Source organism: Zea mays, chromosome 2 (assembly GCF_902167145.1).
Source record: "Zea mays cultivar B73 chromosome 2, Zm-B73-REFERENCE-NAM-5.0, whole genome shotgun sequence".
NCBI lineage: Eukaryota > Viridiplantae > Streptophyta > Magnoliopsida > Poales > Poaceae > Zea > Zea mays.
The window spans coordinates 11,592,360-11,619,062 of record NC_050097.1 but is presented as its reverse complement, the minus strand read 5'-3'; the positions used below and the strand labels follow the sequence as shown (position 1 = coordinate 11,619,062).

Here is a 26,703-nt window from a genome sequence, read left to right as displayed (position 1 = left end):
CACCCGATCTGAGCAGCCGATCATGTGGTGTGGTACGTTTTTCGTACGGGACAACACGGTCGGTAGGGGTGAAGGATGCGAAGGACGATCGACACCGTAGATGCCGAAACCTGATGGGGGGAAAATTAAAAAATAAACACGAGCGCAGGCCAACTTTTTTCTTTCCTTTATCCAAGTCAACGCTAGCTGCCATGCATTGCCAACCGCGCCAAAATGATTAGGGCAAGGTAATCACAGGCAGCTGGTTGGCTAATTGAGGTTAGGAAATTAGCGCTGGTATAATGCTTTGGCTTGGCAGCTGGTAAAAAAGGCTCGTTGTGGTATAAGGGCTAATTATGAGCTAGCTAGCTAAAGATTGGGTCTAGTGTGTGTCGAAATAGGGGGGAAATATTGGTGGACTATTTTTTTACAAGTTTTCAGCTAGTTGGTAGCCATCTAACTAACCGGTTTTAACAAATTTAACATTTTTAAGCCTAAATATTAAGCTTTGTCTAGATTATCACATGTACTATATAGCTACTAGATTTTCAGCTAGTTAGTAGCTTCTTTCAACCGGCATGTTCACATTCTGATGGCCGGACTCCGGCCTCTCTTTCAATGCGTACATCCAGCATCAAATCCAGAGATGAATATATATACATAATAATATGGAGGAACAAGAACTTTTAACGAGGCCTACGCTGGAGCGACCACGCACGCCGCATATGCAGATGCAGAGCAGAGTGCATGCAGTTCTCGCTGGATTCCTGGCCGCCCAAAGCGCAGAGACAGAGAGGCTCTGACACGCCCGACCTGCTGTAGATCTGTTGCAGTTGCCGCAGAAGAGGGGGTGGGGGGGTGGCTGGTGGTCAGGTCAACTGGCGGTTTTCGGAGAACGGCCGTTGCTTGTTGGCAGACCAGAGAAGGAAGCTCTGGAGATCGCCAGCGCGCTTTGTTTGACTGGATATTTCAGCCCAGCTGGTGACGGTAGATTTTCGAGCCCGATAGCTGTCAGAAAAGAAAATCAACAATAACTTCTGCACATCCATGGACTGGCGCGTGCAAAAGGCAGCATTTTGTCCAAGATAAGATGAGAGAAATGTACCCAGCGTCTCCAGCACGCTTACCTGTTTCTTCGCGCCCGGTGGCCGTGGCTCGTCGGGTGCAGGAACGGCTGCCTGCGCGAGCGCCGGAGCCCGGAGGCGAAAGGCATGCAAACGTTGCCGCTGAGCCTGGGGCCTGGCTTCCGCGGGCGGGCGCGAGTGGAGACGCCTCGTGCCTCGTCTCAGAGACAGCTACAAACCAAAGAACAGACAATTTGTCTCCAAAAATTTAAAGTGAACTATATATACGCACTCTCAAAACTTAAAACTCTCCAAAAATAAGTCAAGGCAATTTGCCTGAAACCCACTACAGATCGAGGGAAAAATGAAGCTTCAGAGCCTCACTAGGATGATATATGCGCGGGCGACATCTAAAACTATTTTCAGATTTAAAGCTCTGTAGAGCTTTGTGCAGGTATCTAATTAAAGTTGCATCTCCGGAGCCTGGCGAGAACATGTACGGGCAACCAATGCTGACATAAAGCTAGTATTTTGGTCTGAGACTCTGATGGCCTTGGCCACAACCAGCAAGAAATATATCCAGGTGCCTTTAACTAGTGGCGGATCAATAAGGACTTCAGAAACCCAAAATACTATGGTTAAATAAAAATATTTATCTAGGAAAAAAAATGTAATGTTCCTTTTTGAAAAAGATCATTTGCGCTTCACCGTGTCTAAGGGGTGTCTGGTTTATAGTGACTAATTTTCAGTTCCTCTATTTAAATTCTAAATTATTAAGTTTTAGTTTCCATATTTATTAATTTAGAGATTAAAATAAAATAAAATTGAGTGACTAAAAATTAGTGCCTATAAACCAAACAACCGCGGTCATCTAAGGGCGTCGTGAGGTGGATCCACCACTGTCTGTCGGTGTACATCAGAAAAACGGAGCAATTAGGGCGTCTCTAATGGTAAAGTCATTATCTATAAGAAACATGCACTTTACCTGAAGATGGCATCAATAGACAGACTCAATCTTAACATGGGTTCGGCTGCCGCAGAGCTTTATTAATTACTCCCTCCGTTTCTTTTTAGTTATCGCTGGATAGTTCAAATTTGCACTATCCAACGACAACTAAAACGAAACGGAGGGAGTACTTCCTTACTTCTAGAATATAAGTAATCTTTAGTTCTCCCAAGTCAGATCATTATAACTTTGACCAAGTTTGTAAACACAAGCAATAATATTTGTGAAATCAAATGTGCTTCATTAGATACACTGTAAGGTATATTTTCATGGTTACTCATTTTAAATATGATAAAATTTTAATAATATTCTATCGAAATTCGACCAAGTTTGGGATATTATTACATTCTTTGGATTTGAAACGTCTGACAAAATCCTAAGAAGATGAAGAAAGGAGCGCTTTATTGACCAGTTAAAACTAGTCGACAGTTTCCTTGAATCAGTATTTTTTTAAGATAATAATCGACAGAGAGAAACTCACCCCAAAAAAATATATTGAAGTGGGACCACCTACCCAAGAAAAAAGGCCGCTGGGGCAGTGGGGCCCATCGCTCCCCTGCCTTTAAAACCCCCTCGATGCGCGCCGCAGAGCTCCATCGACCGCACCATCAAAACTAACTCGTTGAGAGCGGCCTCCTCAAAGCCCGCAGAAAAAAATTCCCAAGATCGTCGTCGTCCCGAGCTCAAACAAGCGCAGATGGAGCAGTCCGGCGCCAAGAAGTCGAACAAGATCACCGAGATCGTGCGGATGCAGCGGATGCTGAAGAAGTGGCGCAAGCTGTCGGTCACCCCCAAGGAGCCAAGCTCGCCGACCGGCGGCGGCGGCGGCAATGCCGTTGGCGAGAGCAAGGCTAAGAAGTTCCTGAAGCGGACGCTTTCTTTCACGGACGCACCGCCCTCGGGGTCCCCGCCCAAGGGCCACCTCGCCGTGTGCGTGGGCCCCGCGGCGCAGAGGTTCGTGATCCCGACGGAGTACCTGAAGCACCGCGCCTTCGCGGCGCTGCTGCGGGAGGCCGAGGAGGAGTTCGGGTTCCAGCAGGAGGGCGTGCTCCGCATCCCCTGCGAGGTCCCCGTCTTCGAGTCCACCCTCAGGGCCGTCGAGAAGAACAAGAAGGACGCCGCCGCCTCCTGTTACTGCAGCGCCGAGTACGCCGCCGACGAGGTCGGGCGCGGCACGCCCAACAACCCGCTCTGCAGATAGGTGGAGCTCGAGGACAGAACAAAAATGTCTTCTTCCTCTTCCTTTTTTTGTTTCTTTCTTCTTGCTCTATGTAACGTGGTGTGGTGAGGGATTGAGCCGATAGCATCTCCCCCCGCGGATTACAATTACTGCTCCGATTTCTCTCTCTCTCTGCTGAACCGAGCTGATCTTGACTGGGTAATGCAGCCCTCGTGGATGCAACGAATTATGGAAAAATTGATGTGGAAACGACGGGTGTTACGTGTTCTATTGAAAGGCAATGAGGAGGATCTACCTCTGACTGAAAGATTCGATTTTGTTTTTCCTTTCCGACTGTCCTTTGTCATCCTTGATTTGCAGTAATTGCTCTCCTATCTTTACGTAGTGCATCACAATTATTTATGAAGAATCTTGACTAGTTGCGCATAATCTATAAAATATAATGTACATTATGTACTTCATCAGTACATTTGTCTAGTACTCTAATGAAATGGTTGCTGCTTCAAAATTAATCTGTGCATAGTTTGATGGACTCTGGAACATCAGTTGTTTAGACTGAGAACCAATAGCTGACATTTTTTTTTATTCGAACGATGAGAGCTGTTGACTACTACTTCACATGAAGGCAAAGTATGAGGTCTGCATCACTGCATGAGTCAAGACCTACCTGAGCGAAGAATGAGCAACAACTTATCGACGGTACGGGCTAGATCGCCAAGGCCGCACACGACCCAAACATACAGCGTATGGAGGTCTTAACGGCGAGGTCGACCAGCAGGTCGATATGATCGATTAAACGCTCATTTTTTTGATCCCACAAATGATGAAGAGTTAGATCGCCAGAAGTCGCACACTCTCTACCATATAGCAGAGGAAGGCCTCACTAGCGAGAGGTGGATGAGGCTGATTAGACAGACGCTCGTTCTTTCTCTGATGACCCACGAAAGTCTTCTCCGTCCACATGAGTTTGCCTTTATTCTTCGTTTTGATCTCACTAATCCATTCTAGACCAAAGTTTGTTTTGTTGAGCTGTTTTTCTACATGATCACCTATTCACCCTCTCTAGGTGCTCTCACAATCAGATATAGGCTTTCACATTTATATTAGGCTATCTTGCTTGCGTGATTTACCTTCCTAGCTTAATTATAGGCTAGTGGATAAGTTTCGAACCTAGGTTGTATAACTTCTTTGTGATAGTGTTAGCAACACTTAGTTAAAACCTTAATTGCATACAAGATAACTTAATTATTGCATAAATTTTGACTAGGAAAAAATAGATGTCATAGTTTAGGAAGAAATTGGATTGCCTAATTCACCATCTCTTAAGCGTCAAGTGTTCCTACAATGTAGTTGGATGCCTTAATTGGCTATGTATACTATATTTTATATGGAATCGGATGGACTTGTTATGTTGGAAAATTAATATGATATTATTTATATATCTTTCCGTAGAGTTTTTAACTTAGATTTAGTCAAAACTAACATGAGACAATTCTAGGACCGCTCAGGTCTAATTTAAACGTCAACATCTGATATATTCATATATATGTTGCAAATTGGCAGCAAGTTGTTTGATGTAGAAAAAACACAGCTTTTGAATTCCTGAAGCAATACCTGATGTATGCATGTTCCCATGACCATGAGGCCATGGCACGCCTAGTATGTTTTCTGAGAAAGGTATGAACACCGAGGTTGCGTGAGATTTCAATCCCCCCACCCCCTATGCTAAACCTATTCAACCTCCACATTCCTGGTGAATGCATATTTGTTTTTCCAGGATTTCAATCTATTTGAAAGAAATTCTTTAAAAGTTTGAATTCACTGAGTTGCTGTTAGAAAAGTTCTTGCTCCTCATATGCCATTGCTTGGGACTGCACTTCCCTTATATGCCACTGTCGCTATGACGGGCTTAACGCCAATGACGTATATAGGGGGGGCGGGGGGGGGGGGGGGGGGGGGAAGCTAGGCGGTAGCATTTTTAGATAATGGAAAAATAGTTCCGGCCTTCTCCGTAGAGGGTCCGAGCCAACAGCTACATAAATAGCATCCACACGAACATCCTAGCTAAGCACACATAAAACTGAAACAAGGGGAAACCACGCAGGACTTCAAATATATCAAAAAGCTACAGATTAATGCGATTGGAGAAACGCCATCCATTATGCGCAAACACCATCATCACCACTTTCTCCAGATGTCTGCAAGCCTGGACTAGCTTCTCCTTTGCAGCTTCATGCCTTTGAAGCGGCGCCCAGGAACGGCACCAGTAGGTTCCCCTGTAGATTACCTGCATATAAGTTTTCGGGTTATCGTGATCAAAAACCACCTCATTCCTGCTAAGCCATAGAGCCCAAACCATTGCCGCCACCCCCGTCATAATTAGGGATTTGTCATGTTTACTGAAACCCATCAACCAATTCCCAGCAACATGCTCCATATCCCGAGGGATCGGCAAACCGAAAGCGGCTAACAGCGCCCTCCAAATGAAACGAGCGAAGTGACACTCAAAGAACAAGTGTCTAATCGTTTCGTCATTAGAGCAAAACACACAACGCTTATTCCCCTTCCAGTTCCTACGCGTCAAGTTATCTTTAGTAAGGATGACCCCCCTACCCAGATACCACAGAAAAACCTTAATTTTAAGCGGTAACTTCAATTTCCAGAGAGGATTATTTTGTCGTATAAGACCATTGGACATAAGCGCCAGATACATGGAATTAACCGAGAACTTCTTATTCTGGTGTAAATCCCACTCACCCACATCCTTCGCATTATTAACCTGAACTGTCACCACCAGCGACACCAATCTAAACCAAGCCTCAAGGTTGACCCCCGTCAAACCGCGCCTAAAAGAAACGTTCAGCGGAACTGACCTGAAAACGTCAGCCACCGAACTCCCTTTTTTCCTAGTCAAATTATACAAGGAAGGGAAACGATCTTTAAGCTTGAAATTGCCCACCCAACGGTCCTCCCAAAATCTGGTATTGGTTCCATTATTGATCCTGAACCTAATGAAGTCCAAGAACTTATGTTTGACTTTCATTAGACCTGACCAAAATTGGGAATCGCCCGGTTTTCTGTCCACCGCCCCAATGGGTAGGTCCTTTAAGTACTTACGATGTAACAAAGTTTGCCACATCCCTTCCTCATTGATGAGCTTAAAAAGCCATTTGCTCAGAAGGCATTGATTCTGAACACCCAGATTTTTCACCCCAAGCCCCCCTTGGTCCTTAGGCTGACAGATAATATTCCACTTGACCAACCGGTATTTTTTCTTGTGGTCATATAAGGCTAGTTTGGTAACCTCATTTCCTCGGAACTAATTTTACTTTGCAAAATTAGGTTGCCAAACTAGCCCTAAGTGATAAAACTTTTCCATGGTGCATAATAAATTATCTCAGCACGGACATCTGAGAAAATTCACTCTTGTCAAAGTATGATGGAATCCGCCCCCCCCCCCTCTAGAACACTTAGGGCTTGTTTGAGTAATCTTGGATTGGAGTGGATTGAGGTGATATAAGGTGTATTGAAGTGTAATATGAACTAATTTCCCTTTCAATCCCTAAAATACACTTCAATCCACTTTAATCCCTCTTTATCCAAACAAGGCCTTAGGAGATCTGAGTTTGATGCTTGTTTGACCTTGTTTTGTTTCATTCTTGCTGCTTTCTTTGTCCTCTTATCATCTCAGTGGTGATACTACTGTTGATCCGGCGACGGTGGAGTCATACATGTCCATGAGACTTCTGTACTAGTCCAGCACCTTTTCAGGTCTCAATGCTTGGCCCGCCGTTTTCCTCCTTGCTCGTTGTGGCTTGAACCCAAAGGAAAAAGAAAAAAAAGCGAAGGTCCTTTTTCCCCAATTAAAACGAACGACTCTAATGATTTCATCTGCTTCATTGCGAATATATTATACTAGTTGTATGCCCGTACGTTGTTACGGCGGCAACATGTTATAATAAAATACATTAATATGCAGAAACGTTAATCATCATTCCACATATGTGCTCCCCAATGAACAAACTGATGTCAAGAAAACAAAAAGGATGAAAACAAAATCATCGACCAGCTAGTAAATATTATTGAGATGCCAATAATAAAATGTATGCTATTGCAATAACATTGTATAAATCATCATTCCAGTTAGCTGTATGCTCGTGCTTTGCTACGGAGTCAATATATAATAATAAGATATATTGAGATGCAGAAGCACTATTTGTCGGTCTATACTCTCGTTAGCATCTTTTAAAAGTTAATTAGATTTACATACCTTAAAGATCTGCTATAGAATATAAGAACATCCTATTTGCGAGTTCAATAGGATTACCAGAACTCAACACGGAGGACATCGGAAATGGGCGTTGGCAGTTAACACACGTGCAAAACAATTATCAACATAAGGTTAAGGCAGAAGAGCACCAATCTATCCGAGCACTACAGGTGCAAGACAAGCAGACAAGCGCGCAACAGAGGCTAAAAAATTGATAAAAACTTGCAAGCGTATAATTTAATGCAAGTATAAGCCACTATATGTGAAGTGATGCAAAATAATTATGTAAACATAGATCTGAATACAACAAATCAAGGTCACACAACAAAGTGTACTTAGCATAGGCCAATGAATAAAGGTAAAGAAACAACCTTTTCAATCAGATCCAGCATATCCTGATTGTCAATGAACTCAATGTAGCTCCAATCCATTTCCTCACTTTTGTACTTCTCCTATTCCATCTTGAATACATGCTGTGAGAAGGCATTTATAGATCCCAGTATCAAGAGAAGTAAATGAAAAGGACATATGAATCCTATAGAAAAATACTATGCTCTTGGCTTGCGCGGGATTCGCGGCGTGGGCTGTTGAGGCGAGGGCAGTCTACGCTATGCTCTTAATAGTTAGTAGAGATTTTGAGATTTGTTACCTTATATACAAGACACTATCAGCTTCCACGTAATCTTGAAACTACTACTATGAGGGTGTTTGGTTTAATTAATCACTCCATCCAAAATATGGTGGTGCATGATGTATCCATTCCTTAAATTGTGTGATAACCTCATTCCTCATATTAATAATAACTAACTAACTATAATAAATGAGGTGTTAATGAATCAACTCATTTCATTCCATAAACCAAACAAAAAAGTGAAAAGACGATGAACTAACTCGTTTCTCAGACCAAACACCACCTATCTCTCCAATGCAAACATTCCTGGGCAAATCTCTAAGACATGCCATGGTTCTCCTTCTGTTGCAACCGATGAGTGATGACACAGATCCAACTTATTACTATATATGTAACTGATATACTATGCCAAATTCCTAATTAATGGAGTTAAAGCTTCTGCTACTCTATTTATGCACAAGTAGTGCAGCAGAACGCGGTATCAGTATCAGCATATATACTATGTAATCATACAACGATCTTGGTATATGAATATTGTAGCATCAAAGATCTTGAACCGAACCAACAACATCCTATTCATTTAGATGCTTATCGCACAGGATTCCAGGGGACCTTTTTGGCATGCATGCATGCATGTGCCGCAACACAAACATCTAGACCTTTTTGGCATACAATCCAATGCCAAATGAACATAATAATAAATTAAAAGTGGAGTCCTAGTTTTTATCTCAAATGAAAATGAAAGACTGCCCTCGTCCGTTCATAATAAGGAAGACATGAACAAGGCATGCCTTTATTCTCATACAAATGATGTTACAGCCTCTGAAACTGCATTGCATACATATCAAGTGCAAAATTCTTGTGTGGCTGGAGAGAGAGAGAGAGAGAGAGAGGAACCTGTGCACGAGCACTGAGCAGCAGGGCAAAGCAAAACAGATCTGAGCAGCAAGTGCGGCATATCACCTCAGGCTGTCCAAGGGTACGTGTGAACTGAACACCAGCGTGAGATGCTCACATCACAGGGCCGGTGGAACAAGCACCGATGCACCCACCATCCACCATGCCATGTCTGATGTCTCACAGTGCTGCCCATGGACCTTTCCTTATACCACCAAGAAACGAAACAACTGGAAAGTACAAGAGGGCATAGCACTGCGACAAACCGTTGCATGCATGAAGATAACAGGTAGCTCATGCAGTTCAGGTGTGTTCATCCATCTGCTCCGCTGCTCGTCACTATGGCACCTCCAGATTGCCATTCGTGTTGTGCACAAGGTGCATTCCAATAATTGGCACCAGAGCGCTAAAGGACATTGGTACTGCAAACAGAATATTAGGAGACAAGATGCTGGCGCCCCACAAATTACATCATTTCAGAAGAAAAGGAATAGGAAACTATGCCAAGGTCATGGATATGAGTGACACCCATGTATCAGGTGAAAAGCTCAAACATCCCTGTGGAGGAATGAAAGTCGCCTAGAGGGGGGGTGAATAGGGCGAAACTGAAATTTATAAATATAAACACAACTACAAGCCGGGTTAGCGTTAGAAATATAAACGAGTCCGAGAAAGAGGGTGCAAAACAAATCGTAATCAAGTAAGGAGTGTGACACGTGGATTTGTTTTACCGAGGTTCGGTTTTCGCAAACCTACTCCCCGTTGAGGAGGCCACAAAGGCCGGGTCTCTTTCAACCCTTCCCTCTCTCAAACGGTCCCTCGGACCGAGTGAGCTTTCTTTTCTCAATCACTTGGAACACAAAGTTCCTACAAGGATCACCACAAGATTGGTGTCTCTTGCCTCAATTACAAGTGAGTTTGATCGCAATGAAAGAATCAAGAAAGCACGATTGAAAATGCCAAGCGACAAGAGCGACAAATAACACACGGATCACTTTCTCTCTCAAGCCACTAATCACTAATGATCTCTTTTCTCAATTGTGAAACTTGGAGAGATGGAGGCTTTGAATGTGTCTTGGAATGGGTTGCTAGCTCTTGTATTGAATGTTGAAGGTTGGAATGCTTGGATAGATTGAATGGAGGTGGTTGGGGTGGTATTTATAGCCACCAACCACTTCCTAGCCGTTGGGCCATTCTGCTGAGCGCGGACAGTCCGCGACCCAGGTCCGGACGGTCCGCCCCTGTTGATCAATGGCTGAAAATGCAACGGTCAGCAGTAACGGCTATATCAACGGCTATATTGCATTTAATGCGTCGTCAGATGTCAGATAAAGCCAGTCGTGCACTCCGGACGGTCCGCGAGGCCCTCTATAATTCATTTCTCTGAACCCGTCACCTTCGGGTTTTTCGGCTTCTTGCCTACCGGACTGTCCGCGCTAGAGGCCGGACGGTCCGCACGAGGACCCAGACGGTCCGCCCTTTTCTCCGGACGGTCCATAGTGCAGACTTGGATTTTCGCATTGGTTCTGTCCGAGTGTCATCTTCGTGTCGCGGACGGTCCGCCGCAAGGGCCCGGACGGTCCGCGCTTGGCCTGTTTTTCCAAAAAGCTTCTCCTGTCCGGAATAATCTACGGTATTCCGGACAGTCGATTTAGTATAGTTGTATATGAACCTTTGGCACCTGTAGAACATATAATCTAGAGCAAACTAGTTAGTCCAATTGTTTGTGTTGGGCGATTCAACCACCAAAACTATTTAGGAACTAGGTGTAAGCCTAATTCCCTTTCAATCTCCCCCTTTTTGGTGATTGATGCCAACACAAACCAAAGCAAATATAAAAATGCATAATCGAACTAGTTTGCATAATGTGAGTGCAAAGGTTGCTTGGAATTGAGCCAATATAAATACTTACAAGATATGCATGGATTATTTCTTACTTATAACATTTTGGACCACGCTTGCACCACATGTTTTGTTTTTGCAAAATCTTTTGTAAATCTTTTCTAAGTTCTTTTGCAAATAGTCAAAGGTAAATGAATAAGAGTTTGCAAACCATTTTCAAGATTGATTTGAAATTTTCTCCCCCTGTTTCAAATGCTTTTCCTTTGACTAAACAAAACTCCCCCTTTTTGAAATTCTCCTCTTAGTGTTCAAGAGGGTTTTGATATATCATTTTGAAATACTACTTTCTCCCCCTTTTGAACACAATAGGATACCAATTGAAAATATTCAACACTTAAGTTTTTGAAAATGGTGGTGGTGCAGTCCTTTTGCTTTGGGCTCATTTCTCCCCCTTTTTGGCATGAATCGCCAAAAACGGAATTATTAGAGCCCTCGAAGTGCTATCTTCCTCTTTTGGTCATAAATAAATGAGTTAAGATTATACCAAAGACGAAGTCCTTTTGCTTGGTGCTCATGTTTTCTCCTCCTAAAACGGAGAGTTGCTTGGAGCGACGGCGAAGGATGAGTTACGTAGTGGAAGCCTTTGTCTTCGCCGAAGACTCCAATTCCCTTTCAATACACCTATGACTTGGTTTGAAATATACTTGACGACACATTAGTCATAGCATATGAAAGAGATATGATCAAAGGTATATAAATGGGCTATGTGTGCAATCTAGCAAAAGAAGTTCCTAGAATCAAGAATATTGAGCTCATGCCTAAGTTTGTTAAAAGATTGTTCATCAAGAGGCTTGGTAAAGATATCGGCTAATTGATCTTTAGTGTTAATGTAAGAAATCTCGATATCTCCCTTTTGTTGGTGATCCCTAAGAAAATGATACCGAATGGCTATGTGCTTAGTGCGGCTGTGCTCGACGGGATTGTCGGCCATTTTGATTGCACTCTCATTATCACATAGCAAAGGGACTTTGGTTAATTTGTAACCATAGTCCCGCAGGGTTTGCCTCATCCAAAGCAATTGCGCGCAACAATGGCCTGCGGCAATATACTCAGCTTCGGCGGTGGAAAGAGCGACTGAATTTTGCTTCTTTGAAGCCCAAGACACCAAGGATCTTCCCAAGAACTGGCAGGTCCCCGATGTGCTCTTCCTATTGATTTTGCACCCCGCCCAATCGGCATCCGAATAACCAATCAAATCAAATGTGGATCCCCTAGGATACCAAAGCCCAAACTTAGGAGTATAAGCCAAATATCTCAAGATTCGTTTTACGGCCGTAAGGTGAGCTTCCTTAGGGTCGGCTTGGAATCTTGCACACATGCATACGGAAAGCATAATATCCGGTCGAGATGCACATAAATAAAGCAAAGAACCTATCATCGACCGGTATACCTTTTGATCCACGGACTTACCTCCCGTGTCGAGGTCGAGATGCCCATTAGTTCCCATGGGTGTCTTGATGGGTTTGGCATCCTTCATCCCAAACTTGGTTAGAATGTCTTGAGTGTACTTCGTTTGGCTAATGAAGGTGCCCTCTTGGAGTTGCTTCACTTGGAATCCTAAGAAATACTTCAACTCCCCCATCATAGACATCTCGAATTTATGTGTCATGATCCTACTAAACTCTTCACATGTAGATTCGTTAGTAGACCCAAATATAATATCATCAACATAAATTTGGCATACGAACAAATCATTTTCAAGTGTTTTGGTAAAGAGTGTAGGATCGGCCTTTCCGACTTTGAATCCATTTGCAATAAGAAAATCTCTAAGGCATTCATACCATGCTCTTGGGGCTTGCTTGAGCCCATAAAGCGCCTTAGAGAGCTTATAGACATGGTTAGGATACTCACTGTCTTCAAAGCCGGGAGGTTGCTCAACATAGACCTCTTCCTTGATCGGTCCATTGAGGAAGGCACTTTTCACGTCCATTTGATAAAGCTTAAAGCCATGGTAAGTAGCATAGGCTAATAATATGCGAATTGACTCAAGCCTAGCTACGGGTGCATAGGTTTCACCGAAATCCAAACCTTCGACTTGGGAGTATCCTTTGGCCACAAGTCGAGCTTTGTTCCTTGTCACCACACCATGCTCATCTTGCTTGTTGCGGAAGACCCATTTGGTTCCTACAACATTTTGGTTAGGACGTGGAACTAAATGCCATACCTCATTTCTAGTGAAGTTGTTGAGCTCCTCTTGCATCGCCACCACCCAATCCGAATCTTGAAGTGCTTCCTCTACCCTGTGTGGCTCAATAGAGGAAACAAAAGAGTAATGTTCGCAAAAATGAGCAACACGAGATCTAGTGGTTACCCCCTTATGAATATCGCCGAGGATGGTGTCGACGGGGTGATCTCGTTGGATTGCTTGGTGGACTCTTGGGTGTGGCGGCCTTTGCTCTTCTTCCTCCTTGTCTTCCTCATTTGCATCTCCCCCTTGATCAATGCCATCATCTTGAGGTGGCTCATTTGCTTGATCTTCTACTTCATCAACTCGAGCTTCATCCTCATTTTGAGTCGGTGGAGATGCTTGCATTGAGGAGGATGGTTGATCTTGTGCATTTGGAGGCTCTTCGGATTCCTTAGGACACACATCCCCAATGGACATGTTCCTTAGCGCGATGCATGGAGCCTCTTCTTCACCTATCTCATCAAGATCAACTTGCTCTACTTGAGAGCCGTTAGTTTCATCAAACACAACGTCACATGAGACTTCAACTAGTTCAGTAGACTTGTTAAAGACCCTATATGCCCTTGTGTTTGAGTCATAACCAAGTAAAAAACCTTCTACAGTCTTAGGAGCAAATTTAGATTTTCTACCTCTTTTAACAAGAATAAAGCATTTGCTACCAAAGACTCTAAAATATGAAATGTTGGGCTTTTTACCGGTTAGGAGTTCATATGATGTCTTCTTGAGGATTCGGTGAAGATACAACCGGTTGATGGCGTAGCAGGCGGTGTTGACTGCCTCCGCCCAAAACCGATCCGAAGTCTTGTACTCATCAAGCATGGTCCTTGCCATGTCCAATAGAGTTCGATTCTTCCTCTCCACTACACCATTTTGTTGTGGAGTGTAGGGAGAAGAGAACTCATGTTTGATGCCCTCCTCCTCAAGTAAGCCTTCGATTTGTGAGTTCTTGAACTCCGTCCTGTTGTCGCTTCTAATTTTCTTGATCCTTAAGCCGAACTCATTTTGAGCCCGTCTCAAGAATCCCTTTAAGGTCTCTTGGGTTTGAGATTTTTCCTGCAAAAAGAATACCCAAGTGAAGCGAGAATAATCATCCACAATAACTAGACAGTACTTACTCCCGCCGATGCTTATGTAAGCGATCGGGCCGGATAGATCCATGTGCAGGAGCTCCAGTGGCCTGTCGGTCGTCATTATGTTCTTATGCGGATGATGAATGCCAACTTGCTTTCCTGCTTGGCATGCGCTACAAATTCTGTCTTTCTCAAAATGAACATTTGTTAGTCCTAAAATGTGTTCTCCCTTTAGAAGCTTAAGAAGATTCTTCATCCCAACATGAGCTAGTCGGCGGTGCCAGAGCCAACCCATGTTAGTCTTAGCAATTAAGCAAGTGTCGAGTTCAGCTCTATCAAAATCTACCAAGTATAGCTGACCCTCTAACACTCCCTTAAATGCTATTGAATCATCACTTCTTCTAAAGACAGTGACACCTACATCAGTGAATAGACAGTTGTAACCCATTTGACATAATTGAGATACGGAAAGCAAATTGTAATCTAAGGAATCAACAAGAAAAACATTGGAAATGGAATGGTCAGGAGATATGGCAATTTTACCCAAGCCTTTGACCAAACCTTGATTTCCATCCCCAAATGTGATCGCTCTTTGGGGATCTTGGTTTTTCTCATATGAGGAGAACATCTTTTTCTCCCCAGTCATGTGGTTTGTGCACCCGCTGTCGAGTATCCAACTTGAGCCCCCGGATGCATAAACCTACAAAACAAATTTAGTTCTTGACTTTAGGTACCCAAATGGTTTTGGGTCCTTTGGCATTAGACACAAGAACTTTGGGTACCCAAACACAAGTCTTTGACCCCTTGTGCTTGCCCCCAACATACTTGGCAACTACTTTGCCTGATTTGTTAGTTAAAACATAAGATGCATCAAAAGTCTTAAATGAAATGTCATGCTCATTTGATGCACTGGGAGTTTTCTTAGGCAACTTAGCACGGGTTGGTTGCCTAGAACTAGATGTCTCACCCTTATACATAAAAGCATGATTTGGGCCAGAGTGAGACTTCCTAGAATGAATTCTCCTAATTTTGCTCTCGGGATAACCGGCAGGGTATAAAATGTAACCCTCGTTATCCTGAGGCATGGGAGCCTTGCCCTTAACAAAATTGGACAATCTTTTAGGAGGGGCACTAAGTTTGACATTGTCTCCCCTTTGGAAGCCAATGCCATCCTTAATGCCCGGGCGTCTCCCATTATAGAGCATACTTCTAGCAAATTTAAATTTTTCATTTTCCAAGTTATGCTCGGCAATTTTAGCATCTAATTTAGCTATATGATCATTTTGTTGTTTAATTAAAGCCATGTGATCATGTATAGCATCGATGTTAATATCTCTACATCTAGTGCAAATAGAAGTGTGCTCAACGGTAGATGTAGAGGGTTTGCAAGATTTTAGTTCTACAACCTTAGCATGTGATAGTCGCCTAGAGGGGGGGTGAATAGGGCGAAACTGAAATTTACAAATATAAACACAACTACGAGCCGGGGTTAGCGTTAGTAATAAAGAAACGAGTCCACGAGAGAGGGCGCAAAACAAATCCCAAGCGAATAAGCAAGTGAGACACGGAGATTTGTTTCACCGAGGTTCGGTTCTTGCAAACCTACTCCCCGTTGAGGAGGCCACAAAGGCCGGGTCTCTTTCAACCCTTCCCTCTCTCAAACGATCCCTCGGATCGAGTGAGCTTTCTTTTCTCAATCACTTGGAACACAAAGTTCCTACAAGGATCACCACAAGATTGGTGTCTCTTGCCTCAATTACAAGTGAGTTTGATTGCGATGAAAAGATCAAGAAAGCACGATTGAAAAAGACCAAGCAACAAGAGCGACAAATAACACACGGATCACTTTCTCTCTCAAGCCACTAATCACTAATGATCTCTTTGCTCAATTGTGAAACTTGGAGAGATGATGGCTTTGAATGTGTCTTGGAATGAATTGCTAGCTCTTGTATTGAATGCTGAAGGTTGGAATGCTTGGATGATATGAATGGAGGTGGTTGGGGTTGTATTTATAGCCACCAACCACTTCCTAGCCGTTGGGCCTTTCTGCTGAGCGCGGACGGTCCGCCCTCCTGGTGCGGACGGTCCGCCCCTGTAGATCAACGGCTGAAAATGCAACGGTCAGCAGTAACGGCTATATCAACGGCTATATTGCATTTAATGCGACGTCAGATGTCAGACAGAGCCAGTCGCGGACGGTCCGGTCGTGCACCCCGGACGGTCCGCGAGGCCCTCTATAATTCATTTTTCCGAACCCGTTACCTTCGGGTTTTTCGGTTTCTTACCGACCGGACGGTCCGCGCCTGAGGTCGGACGGTCCGCGCGAGGGCTCGGACGGTCTTAGCTTTTCCTCCGGATAGTCCGTAGTGGAAACTTGTATTTTTGCATTGGTTCTGTCCGAGAGACATCCTTGTGTCGCGGACGGTCCGCCGCAAGGGCCCGGACGGTCCGTGCTTGGCCTGTTTTTCCAAAAGGCTTCTCCTGTCCGGAATAATCTACGGTATTCCGGACAGTCGATTTAGTATAGTTATAGATGAACCTTTGGCACCTGTGTAACATATAATCTAGAGCAAACTAGTTAGTCCAATTGTTTGTGTTGGGCGATTCAACCACCAAAATTAATTAGGGACTAGGTGTAAGCCTAATTCCCTTTCAATCTCCCCCTTTTTGGTGATTGATGCCAACACAAACCAAAGCAAATATGGAAGTGCATAATTGAACTAGTTTGCATAATGTACGTGCAAAGGTTGCTTGGAATTGAGCCAATATAAATACTTACAAGATATGCAAGGATTGTTTCTTATAACATTTTGGACCACGCTTGCACCACATGTTTTGTTTTTGCAAACTCTTTTGTAAATACTTTTCAAAGTTCTTTTGCAAATAGTCAAAGGTAAATGAATAAGATTTTGCTAAGCATTTTCAAGATTTGAAATTTTCTCCCTCTGTTTCAAATGCTTTTCCTTTGACTAAACAAAACTCCCCCTAAATGAGATTCTCCTCTTAGTGTTCAAGAGGGTTTTGATGTATCATTTTGAAATACTACTCCCCCTTTTGAACACAATAGGATACCAATTGAAAAATTTTCAACACTGAGTTTTTGAAATTTGAAATAGGTGGTGGTGCGGTCCTTTTGCTTTGGGCTCATTTCTCCCCCTTTTTGGCATGAATCGCCAAAAGCGGAATCATTAGAGCCCTCTGAGTAAGTTCCTCCCCTTTGGTCATAAGTAAATGAGTTAAGATTATACCAAAGACGAAGTCCTTTTGCGTTTGAGCTTTTACTCTCTCCCCCAAGGATGAAGTCCTTTTCCTTGATGCTCATTTCTCCCCCAAAGACGAGAGAGTTGCTCGGAGAGATGGCGAAGCATGAGTTACGGAGTGGAAGCCTTTGTCTTCGCCGAAGACTCCAATTCCCTTTCAATATACCTATGACTTGGTTTGAAATCGACTTGAAAACACATTAGTCATAGCATATAAAAGAGATATTATCAAAGGTATTTAAATGAGCTATGTGTGCAAGCTAGCAAAAGAAATTTCTAGAATCAAGAATATTGAGCTCATGCCTAAGTCTGGTAAAAGATTGTTCATCAAGTGGCTTGGTAAAGATATCGGCTAATTGATCTTTAGTATTAATGTAAGAAATCTCGATATCCCCCTTTTGTTGGTGATCCCTAAGAAAATGATACCGAATGGCTATGTGTTTAGTGCGGCTATGTTCGACGGGATTGTCGGCCATTTTGATTGCACTCTCATTATCACATAGCAAAGGGACTTTGGTTAATTTGTAACCGTAGTCCCGCAGGGTTTGCCTCATCCAAAGCAATTGCGCGCAACAATGACCTGCGGCAATGTACTCGGCTTCGGCGGTGGAAAGAGCGACGGAATTTTGCTTCTTTGAAGCCCAAGACACCAAGGATCTTCCCAAGAATTGGCAAGTCCCCGATGTGCTCTTCCTATTAATCTTACACCCTGCCCAATCGGCATCGGAATAACCAATTAAATCAAATGAGGATCCCCTAGGATACCAAAGCCCAAACTTAGGAGTATAAGCCAAATATCTCAAGATTCGCTTTACGGCCGTAAGGTGAGCTTCCTTAGGGTCGGCTTGGAATCTTGCACACATGCATACGAAAAGCATAATATCCGGTCGAGATGCACAAAGATAAAGCAATGAACCAATCATCGACCGGTATACCTTTTGATCCACGGACTTACCTCCCGTGTCGAGGTCGAGATGCCCATTAGTTCCCATGGGTGTCTTGATGGGTTTGGCATCCTTCATCCCAAACTTAGCAAGAATGTCTTGAGTGTACTTTGTTTGGCTAATGAAGGTGCCCTCTTGGAGTTGTTTGACTTGGAATCCTAGAAAATACTTCAACTCCCCCATCATCGACATCTCGAATTTCTGTGTCATGATCCTACTAAACTCTTCACATGTAGACTCGTTAGTAGACCCAAATATAATATCATCAACATAAATTTGGCATACAAACAAGTTATTTTCAAGAGTTTTAGTAAAGAGTGTAGGATCGGCCTTGCCGACTTTGAAGCCATTAGCAATAAGGAAATCTCTAAGACATTCATACCATGCTCTTGGGGCTTGCTTGAGCCCATAAAGCGCCTTAGAGAGCCTATAGACATGATTAGGATACTCACTGTCTTCAAAGCCGGGAGGTTGCTCAACATAGACCTCTTCCTTGATTGGTCCATTGAGGAAGGCACTCTTCACGTCCATTTGATAAAGCTTGAAGCCATGGTAAGTAGCATAGGCTAATAATATGCGAATTGACTCAAGCCTAGCTACGGGTGCATAGGTTTCACCAAAATCCAAACCTTCGACTTGTGAATACCCTTTGGCCACGAGTCGAGCTTTGTTCCTGGTCACCACACCATGCTCATCTTGCTTGTTGCGGAAGACCCATTTGGTTCCTACAACATTTTGGTTAGGACGTGGAACTAAATGCCATACCTCGTTCCTCGTGAAATTGTTGAGCTCATCTTGCATCGCCACCACCCAATCCGAATCTTGGAGAGCTTCCTCTACCCTGTGTGGCTCAATAGAGGAAACAAAAGAGTAGTGTTCACAAAAATGAGCAACCCGAGATCGAGTAGTTACCCCCTTATGAATGTCGCCGAGGATGGTGTCGATGGGGTGATCTCGTTGGATTGCTTGGTGGACTCTTGGGTGTGGCGGTCTTGGTTCTTCCTCATCCTCCTTTTCTTGATCATTTGTATCTCCCCCTTGATCATTGCTATCATCTTGAGATGGTTCGTCTTCTTGATTTTGCTCTTCATCATTTTGAGCCTCATCCTCATTTTGAGTTGGTGGAGATGCTTGCATGGAGGAGGATGGTTGATCTTGTGTACTTGGAGGCTCTTCGGATTCCTTAGGACACACATCCCCGATGGACATGTTCCTTAGCGCGATGCATGGAGCCTGTTCTTCACCTATCTCATCAAGATCAACTTGCTCTACTTGAGAGCCGTTAGTTTCATCAAACACAACGTCACAAGAGACTTCAACTAGTCCAGTGGACTTGTTAAAGACCATATATGCCCTTGTGTTTGAGTCATAACCAAGTAAAAAGCCTTCTACAGTTTTAGGAGCAAATTTAGATTTTCTACCTCTTTTAATAAGAATGAAGCATTTGCTACCAAAAACTCTAAAATATGAAATGTTGGGCTTTTTACCGGTTAGGAGTTCATATGATGTCTTCTTGAGGATTCGGTGAAGATATAACCGGTTGATGGCGTAGCAGGCGGTGTTGACTGCTTCGGCCCAAAACCGGTCCGGTGTCTTGTACTCATCAAGCATGGTTCTTGCCATGTCCAATAGAGTTCGATTCTTCCTCTCCACTACACCATTTTGTTGTGGCGTGTAGGGAGAAGAGAACTCATGCTTGATGCCCTCCTCCTCAAGGAAGCCTTCAATTTGAGAGTTCTTGAACTCCGTCCCGTTGTCGCTTCTTATTTTCTTGATCCTTAAGCCGAACTCATTTTGAGCTCGTCTCAAGAATCCCTTTAAGGTCTCTTGGGTTTGAGATTTTTCCTGTAAAAAGAATACCCAAGTGAAGCGAGAATAATCATCCACAATAACAAGACAATACTTACTCCCGCCGATGCTTATGTAAGCAATCGGGCCGAATAGATCCATGTGGAGTAGCTCAAGCGGCCTGTCGGTCGTCATGATGTTCTTGTGTGGATGATGGGCTCCAACTTGCTTTCCTGCCTGACATGCGCTACAAATTCTGTCTTTCTCAAAATGAACATTGGTTAGTCCTAAAATGTGTTCACCCTTTAGAAGCTTATGAAGATTCTTCATCCCAACATGAGCTAGTCGGCGATGCCAGAGCCAACCCATGTTAGTCTTAGCAATTAAGCAAGTGTCGAGTTCAGCTCTATCAAAATCTACCAAGTATAGCTGACCCTCTAACACACCCTTAAATGCTATTGAATCATCACTTCTTCTAAAGACAGTGACACCTATATCAGTAAAAAGACAGTTGTAGCCCATTTGACATAATTGTGAAACAGAAAGCAAGTTGTAATCTAAGGAATCAACAAGAAAAACATTTGAAATAGAATGGTCAGGAGATATAGCAATTTTACCAAGTCCTTTGACCAAACCTTGATTTCCATCCCCGAATGTGATAGCTCGTTGGGGATCTTGGTTTTTCTCATATGAGGAGAACATCCTTTTCTCCCCGGTCATGTGGTTTGTGCACCCGCTGTCGAGTATCCAACTTGAGCCCCCGGATGCATAAACCTACAAAACAAATTTAGTTCTTGACTTTAGGTACCCAAACGGTTTTGGGTCCTTTGGCATTAGAAACAAGAACTTTGGGTACCCAAACACAAGTCTTGGAGCCCTTGTGTTTGCCCCCAACAAATTTGGCAACTACCTTGCCGGATTTGCTAGTAAGCACATAAGATGCATCAAAAGTTTTAAATGAAATGCTATGTTCATTTGATGCATTAGGAATTTTCTTCTTAGGCAACTTAGCATGGGTTGGTTGCCTAGAACTAGATGTCTCACCCTTATACATAAAAGCATGATTAGGGCCAGAGTGAGACTTCCTAGAATGAATCTTCCTAATTTTGCTCTCAGGATAGCCGGCAGGGTATAAAATGTAACCCTCGTTATCCTGAGGCATGGGAGCTTTGCCCTTAACAAAGTTAGACAAGTTCTTAGGAGGGGCATTAAGTTTGACATTGTCTCCCCTTTGGAAGCCAATGCCATCCTTGATGCCAGGGCGTCTCCCATTATAAAGCATGCTACGAGCAAATTTAAATTTCTCATTTTCTAAGTTGTGCTCGGCAATTTTAGCATCTAGTTTAGCTATATGATCATTTTGTTTTTTAATTAAGGCTAGGTGATCATGGATAGCATCAACATTAATATCTCTACATCTAGTACAAATGGAAATATGCTCAATATTAGATGTAGAGGGTTTGCAAGATTTTAGTTCAACAACCTTAGCATGCAACATATCATTTTTAGTTCTAAGGTCGGAAATAGTAGCATTGCAAACATCAAAATCCTTAGCCTTAGCAATTAGTTTCTCATTCTCATTTCTAAGGCTAGTAATGGAAACGTTTAACTCATCAATCCTAGCAAGCAAATCAACATTATCATTTCTAGGATCAATGCAAACATGAGAATCTACCTTAGCAATTAATTTAGCATTTTCATTTCTAAGGTTGGCAATAGTGTCATGGCACATGCTTATTTCACTAGATAATTTGTTACATTTTTCTACTTCTAGAGCATAAGCATTTTTAACCTTAACATGTTTCTTATTCTCCTTGATTAGGAAGTCCTCTTGGGAGTCCAAGAGATCATCCTTTTCATGGATGGCACTAATTAGTTCATTTAATTTTTCCTTTTGTTCCATGTTAAGGTTAGCAAAAAGAATGCGCAAGTTATCCTCCTCATTTTTATCATTATCCTCATCACTAGATGTTTCATATTTAGTGGAGGACCTTGATTTTACCTTCTTTTTGCCGTCCTTGGCCATGAGACACTTGTGACCGACGTTGGGGAAGAGAAGGCCCTTGGTGACGGCGATGTTGGCGGCGTCCTCGTCGGAGGAGGAGTCGCTTGAGCTTTCGTCGGAGTCCCATTCCCGACAAACATGGGCATCGCCGCCCTTCTTCTTGTAATACTTCTTCTTCTCCTTTCTTCTTCCCTTCTTGTCGTCGCCCTTGTCACTGTCACTAGACATAGGACATTTTGCAATAAAGTGACCGGGCTTACCACACTTGTAGCAGACCTTCTTGGAACGGGGTTTGTAGTCCTTCCCCTTCCGTTGCTTGAGAATTTGCCGAAAGCTTTTGATGATTAGGGCCATCTCCTCGTTGTCGAGCTTGGAGGCGTCAATTGGTTGTCTATTTGGTGTAGACTCCTCCTTCTTCTCCTCCGTTGCCTTGAAGGCCACCGGTTGCGCCTCGGAGGTGGAAGGCTCGTCAAGCTCGTTGATCTTCTTGGAGCCCTTAATCATGCATTCAAAGCTAACAAAATTCCCGATGACTTCCTCGGGGGTCATTAGTGGATATCTTGGATTACCACGAATTAATTGAACTTGTGTGGGGTTAAGGAAAATAAGAGCTCTTAGAATAACCTTAACCACTTCGTGGTCATCCCACTTTGTACTCCCGAGGTTGCGCACTTGGTTCACCAAGGTCTTGAGCCGGTTGTACATGTCTTGTGGCTCCTCCCCTTGGCGAAGACGGAAGCGACCGAGCTCCCCCTCGATCGTTTCCCGCTTGGTGATCTTGGTGAGTTCATCACCCTCGTGCGCCGTCTTGAGTAGGTCCCAAATTTCCTTGGCGTTCTTCAATCCTTGTACTTTGTTGTATTCCTCCTTGCTTAGGGAGGCAAGGAGGATGGTTGCGGCTTGGGAGTTGAAGTGCTCGATTTGGGCCACTTCGTCCGTGTCATAGTCCTCATCCCCTATTGATGGTACCTGTACACCATACTCAACAACATCCCATATTCTTTTGTGGAGAGAGGTTAGATGAAATCGCATCAAATTACTCCACATAGCATAATCTTCACCATTAAAAGTTGGTGGTTTGCCTAATGGGACGGAAAGTAAAGGTGTATGTTTAGGAATGCGAGGGTAGCGTAGGGGGATCTTACTATACTTCTTGCGCTCTTGGCGCTTAGAAGTGACGGAGGGCGCATCGGAGTCGGAGGTCGATGTTGATGAAGTGTCGGTCTCGTAGTAGACCACCTTCCTCATCCTCTTGTGCTTGTCGCCTTTCCGATGCGGCTTGTGGGAAGAAGATTTTTCCTTCTTCTCTTTGTGGTGAGAAGAAGATTTCTTCTCCTTCCCTTTGTTGGAGGAGCTCTTCTTCTTCTCCCTCCTTTTGGTGCGGGACTCTTCCGATGAAGTGCTCCCGTAGCTTGTAGTGGGCTTTTCGCCGGTCTCCATCTCCTTCTTGGCGTGATCTCCCGACATCACTTCGAGCGGTTAGGCTCTAATGAAGCACCGGGCTCTGATACCAATTGATAGTCGCCTAGAGGGGGGGTGAATAGGGCGAAACTGAAATTTACAAATATAAACACAACTACGAGCCGGGGTTAGCGTTAGTAATAAAGAAACGAGTCCACGAGAGAGGGCGCAAAACAAATCCCAAGCGAATAAGCAAGTGAGACACGGAGATTTGTTTCACCGAGGTTCGGTTCTTGCAAACCTACTCCCCGTTGAGGAGGCCACAAAGGCCGGGTCTCTTTCAACCCTTCCCTCTCTCAAACGATCCCTCGGATCGAGTGAGCTTTCTTTTCTCAATCACTTGGAACACAAAGTTCCTACAAGGATCACCACAAGATTGGTGTCTCTTGCCTCAATTACAAGTGAGTTTGATTGCGATGAAAAGATCAAGAAAGCACGATTGAAAAAGACCAAGCAACAAGAGCGACAAATAACACACGGATCACTTTCTCTCTCAAGCCACTAATCACTAATGATCTCTTTGCTCAATTGTGAAACTTGGAGAGATGATGGCTTTGAATGTGTCTTGGAATGAATTGCTAGCTCTTGTATTGAATGCTGAAGGTTGGAATGCTTGGATGATATGAATGGAGGTGGTTGGGGTTGTATTTATAGCCACCAACCACTTCCTAGCCGTTGGGCCTTTCTGCTGAGCGCGGACGGTCCGCCCTCCTGGTGCGGACGGTCCGCCCCTGTAGATCAACGGCTGAAAATGCAACGGTCAGCAGTAACGGCTATATCAACGGCTATATTGCATTTAATGCGACGTCAGATGTCAGACAGAGCCAGTCGCGGACGGTCCGGTCGTGCACCCCGGACGGTCCGCGAGGCCCTCTATAATTCATTTTTCCGAACCCGTTACCTTCGGGTTTTTCGGTTTCTTACCGACCGGACGGTCCGCGCCTGAGGTCGGACGGTCCGCGCGAGGGCTCGGACGGTCTTAGCTTTTCCTCCGGACAGTCCGTAGTGGAAACTTGTATTTTTGCATTGGTTCTGTCCGAGAGACATCCTTGTGTCGCGGACGGTCCGCCGCAAGGGCCCGGACGGTCCGTGCTTGGCCTGTTTTTCCAAAAGGCTTCTCCTGTCCGGAATAATCTACGGTATTCCGGACAGTCGATTTAGTATAGTTATAGATGAACCTTTGGCACCTGTGTAACATATAATCTAGAGCAAACTAGTTAGTCCAATTGTTTGTGTTGGGCGATTCAACCACCAAAATTAATTAGGGACTAGGTGTAAGCCTAATTCCCTTTCAGCATGCAATATTTCATTTTTACTTCTAAGGTCGGAAATAGTAGCATTGCAAACATCAAAATTTTTAGCCTTAGCAAGCAATTTTTTCATTTTCATTTCTAAGGCTAGCAAGAGAAATGTTCAATTCTTCAATCCTAGCAAGCAAATCATCATCATTATCTCTAGGATTGGGAATTGAAACATTACAAACATGTGAAACATTACAATTTTTTCATTTTTAGTCTAAGGTTGTCAATTATCTCACGGCAAGTGCTTAGCTCACTAGATAATTTTTCACATTTTTCTACTTCTAGAGCATAAGCATTTTTAACCTTAACATGTTTCTTCTTTTCTTTAATTAGACAATCCTCTTGGGAATCCAAAAGGTCATCCTTTTCATGAATAGCACTAATTAATTCATTTAATTTTTCTTTTTGTTCCATGTTAAGATTGGAAAAAGGGTACGCAAGTTATCCTCCTCATCACTAGCATTTTCATCACTAGAGGTTTCATATTTAGTGGAGGATCTTGATTTTACCTTCTTGCTTTTGCCGTCCTTTGCCATGAGGCACTTGTGGCCGACGTTGGGGAAGAGAAGTCCCTTGGTGACGGCGATGTTGGCGGCGTCCTCGTCGTCGGAGGAGTCGCTTGAGCTTTCGTCGGAATCCCATTCCCGACAAACATGGGCATCGCCGCCCTTTCTTTTGTAGTACCTCTTCTTTTCTCTCCTCTTGCCCTTCTTGTCGTTATCCCTGTCACTATCACTTGATAATGGACATTTTGCAATAAAGTGACCGGGCTTACCACACTTGTAGCAAACTTTCTTGGAGCGGGACTTGTAGTCTTTCCCTCTCCTTTGCTTGAGGATTTGGCGGAAGCTCTTGATGACGAGCGCCATCTCCTCATTGTCAAGCTTGGAGGCGTCGATTGGTTGTCTACTTGGTGTAGACTCCTCCTTCTTTTCTTCCGTCGCCTTGAATGCGACGGGTTGAGCTTCGGATGTGGTGGGTTCGTCAAGCTCATTGATTTTCCTCGAGCCTTCGATCATGCACTCAAAACTTACAAAATGCCCGATTACTTCCTCGGGGGTCATTTTAGTATATCTAGGATTACCACGAATTAGTTGAACTTGAGTAGGGTTAAGGAAAATAAGAGATCTTAGAATAACCTTAACCACTTCGTGGTCATCCCACTTTATGCTCCCGAGGTTGCGCACTTGGTTCACCAAGGTTTTGAGCCGGTTGTACATGTGTTGTGGCTCCTCCCCTTTGCGAAGCCGGAACCGACCGAGCTCCCCCTCGATCGTTTCCCGCTTGGTGATCTTGGTGAGCTCGTCTCCCTCGTGCGCGGTTTTGAGCACATCCCAAACCTCCTTGGCGCTCTTCAACCCTTGAACTTTGTTATACTCCTCTCTACTCAAAGAGGCGAGGAGTATTGTTGTCGCTTGAGAGTTGAAGTGCTCGATTTGGGCCACCTCATCCTCGTCATAGTCTTTATCCCCTACCGACGGTACCTGTGCACCAAACTCAACAACATCCCATATACTTTTGTGGAGTGAGGTTAGATGAAATCGCATTAAATCACTCCACCTAGCATAATCTTCACCATCAAAAGTTGGTGGTTTACCTAATGGGACGGAAAGTAAAGGTGCATGTTTAGAAGTGCGAGGGTAGTGTAGGGGAATCTTACTAAACTTCTTACGCTCTTGGCGTTTAGAAGTTACGGAGGGCGCGTCGGAGCCGGAGGTCGATGTTGATGAAGTGTCGGTCTCGTAGTAGACCACTTT

At 43.8% G+C, this 26,703-nt stretch overlaps 1 protein-coding gene and 1 long non-coding RNA gene across 2 annotated transcripts; one reads left to right on the top strand and one right to left on the bottom strand.

The window, feature by feature from the left end:
- Nucleotides 1–530: 530 nt before the first annotated feature.
- On the bottom strand, nt 531–1,412 carry LOC109944472 (uncharacterized). Its single transcript, XR_002267509.1, has 2 exons — nt 1,107–1,412; nt 531–987 (listed from the first exon to the last, which is right to left on the bottom strand). It is a non-coding gene; the product is annotated as an uncharacterized lncRNA (long non-coding RNA).
- A 1,245-nt stretch (nt 1,413–2,657) lies between these two features.
- Nucleotides 2,658–3,508, top strand: LOC100282558 (SAUR20 - auxin-responsive SAUR family member). Its single transcript, NM_001175265.1, has one exon. The coding sequence runs from the start codon at nt 2,747–2,749 to the stop codon at nt 3,248–3,250; it is 504 nt and encodes a 167-aa protein (NP_001168736.1). The 5' UTR covers nt 2,658–2,746; the 3' UTR covers nt 3,251–3,508.
- Nucleotides 3,509–26,703: the final 23,195 nt, after the last annotated feature.

What these genes read in the sequence shown, in the direction of transcription:
- LOC100282558 (NM_001175265.1), top strand. Translation starts at nt 2,747, where the DNA reads ATGGAGCAGTCCGGCGCCAAGAAGTCGAACAAGATCACCGAGATCGTG.